Genomic DNA, 2,648 nt, shown 5'->3' with positions numbered 1-2,648 from the left:
CGACCTTTTGGTTAGCAGCCATAGCTCTTACCCACTATGCCACCAGGGCTCTAATATATACATATAATATACATTAAATATAACAATAAATACTTTTTTAAATTACAAAGTGCAAAGTCCTAGGGGAAGCCAAGTATGTACTCTATATATGAAACATCATTAATTCCAAATAAATGAAGCATGAATCAATGAGATCTCACGTATTCTGGGAATGATTTAAAGTGCTGAAAGTGTTAAAACAGGTAACGTATCAAGTCTCCATTATGTACTGGTTGTTTCAGATATATTTTCTCTAATTTTTACTACCTCCCCACAAAGTATTACTACCCTCATTTCACAGAGTAGGAAATAAGGTACAGATAGGTTAAAAATTTTGCTTAAATTTTGCTTCTAAATGCCAGTAGGGACTTGAACTCAGGTCAGTTTCACTCTAAAACATGAACTCTTTTCTCTATCTTCAATGGCCTTCTATTCACAGTAATGTTAATGAGTGTTAAAGAGGCCTGAACAACAAACTTTATCAGAGTAAAATGTACTCTTTTAGTTCAAATCAGAATAACTGAACCAAATCTGAAATCTCACCTCTCTTAAAACCGATTTAAAACGTGATCTCCCTGTTTTCTGAGACCATGGTTTTCCAGAAGGCCCATACCGAATCTGATTCCTCTTGCTTATGACATCAGCTTTCAGCTTTGGGGGTTCCCCTTCCATAACAAATACTAGTTTTACATCCATTAGCATTAAAAATGAGATTCGAAAAAACAAGTTCCTGAAATACATAAATTAGTAACATGTTATTTATCATATATGAATAGCAAAAGTCAAAATGGTAGTGTGATATAACATCAAGACCATTAGACCAGTAGTATCAATGTTATGGATTCCACTTACTAGCCCTGTGTGATCCTGGGGCAAGTTACTTCATTTTTTGAGCCTCGGTTTTCTCATCTGCAAGATGAGAATAAAAATAACCTGTCTGGCTTAGCTTCCCCTAGGTGGGGGACAATGGATGTGAAAATATTTTGTAATATTAAGGTATTTTCAAAGAGAGTACTATAACAAGAATATAATGTACATTAAATATATCTTCAGCTTCTGTTGAAATGATGACTATTCACTTCAACAAAGTCTTTATTACTTGTGTTAAGTAGCTATGACATCAGAGACAAGTGGCAGATTAATATATTCCCTCAACAAATGTTTAATGAGTACCTACCATGTGCAAACATTGTATCAGACACTGGGGGTACAACTGTGAACAAGCCAGAAAAATATGGTCCCTGCACTCTGAGAGCTTATGGTTTCAACGGGAAAGAAAGCAAAACTTATTTTATAAAATAGATCAAATGTGTTTTCAGCTATGATTAAGTGTTTGAAGGAAATAAAGGGCTGACATAGAAAATGACAACATGGAATGGGAAACCTACTTTGGATATAGAGGCCAGGAGAGGCTTTGGAAGGAGGTAGCATTTAAGCTGATAATTACAGAGAATGAAATAGTCATTTGGAGGGGGTAGGAAGTGTACATACGTAGAGGATTCAACATGTGAAAAGCTAAAGGCAAGAAAATATTTCGCGTTTCTTAGAACGTGAAAGAAAGCCATGTGACTGCTGTGTATTTGGTGAGAGGTACTGTGATGCATGGTTTGATTGAAAATAGGCGTGCTGAATGTTACATACAATAACAAGAGTTAACATTTTATTCTAAGCAGAGTGGGAAACTACTGAATGTTTTAAGCAAGGGAGATTTATGATTACTCTAACTGCTATGCAGACAATGGTTTGGAGCAGGTGGCCAAGAGCAGAGGGATGTCATTTCAGCAGTATACATGACAGACAATACTGGAATGGACTGGGTGGTGCCTTAGGACATTGAGAGGAGTTTGTAAATGCAAGGTATATTTTGGAAGTAGAACTGACAAGGCTTGATTATGGATTAGGTGTGAGGGAGAGATTAACTCTTAAATTTCTGGCTTTTAGTAACTAAAGCATCCTAGTGGATATGTTAAGTAGGCAGCTAGATATGTGAGTCTGGAGCTCAAAGGGTAAGAGGTGTAAAATTTGTGAGTCATCAACATAAAGATGGCAGACGTTTAGATACTGTAAAATCTCAAAATGTAAAAGAACAAAAGTGAAAACAAAACCAAGACGTCAGCTGCTTATGTAATGATGCATTTATATTCTAAGAACTTTTACTATACCTGAGGTGAGGTTTCATGACTGTTCCAATCATTTTTTTGACTGTCTGTGCCTCACACACCCAGAGACTCAGATCAACTGCAATGGTTTTCCCACCAAGACTATGCAAGTGGGTGTGTTCCTTAACAGGCTCCAAAATTTGCCACAGGTCATTCACTCCCATTCTGGTGATTATCTGTTTTTGAAACACATTTACAAAAAAATGTTAAAAGAAACAGAGGCTCAGAACAGGAATTCAAACAATATATTATAAGCTAGTTCAGGATGATTCTTGAGAGGATTCTCCTTATTTCTTCTATTAGTTTTTCAAAATGAATCAAGAACAGCTGAAACATTAAAGATGGTAGTAACCGACTTGTTCCAGCTATTAACAAGAGTAAATGCAGAGATGGGTAGAAAATGCATTGATGTTGTAAATCACTAAATCTTATTTGTCAACCTGAGGATTT

The 2,648-nt window shown here is 36.0% G+C and overlaps 1 protein-coding gene across 1 annotated transcript in view; it reads right to left on the bottom strand.

Moving 5' to 3' along the window:
* GEN1 (GEN1 Holliday junction 5' flap endonuclease) overlaps positions 1-2,362 on the bottom strand; it is a 21,115-nt gene extending 18,753 nt beyond the window's left edge. The window contains exons 1-2 of the mRNA XM_004387573.2: positions 2,202-2,362; positions 583-769 (exon numbers count right to left, since the gene is read on the bottom strand). Coding sequence (XP_004387630.1) covers positions 583-769; positions 2,202-2,362 — 348 coding nt within the window. The remainder of the gene's footprint in view (positions 1-582; positions 770-2,201) is intronic.
* Between the last annotated feature and the right edge of the window lie 286 nt (positions 2,363-2,648).

Source organism: Trichechus manatus, unplaced genomic scaffold, assembly GCF_000243295.1.
Source record: "Trichechus manatus latirostris isolate Lorelei unplaced genomic scaffold, TriManLat1.0 scaffold00189, whole genome shotgun sequence".
NCBI lineage: Eukaryota > Metazoa > Chordata > Mammalia > Sirenia > Trichechidae > Trichechus > Trichechus manatus.
The sequence above is the reverse complement of the archived record's forward strand: the minus strand, read 5'-3'. Positions and strand labels throughout refer to the sequence as shown.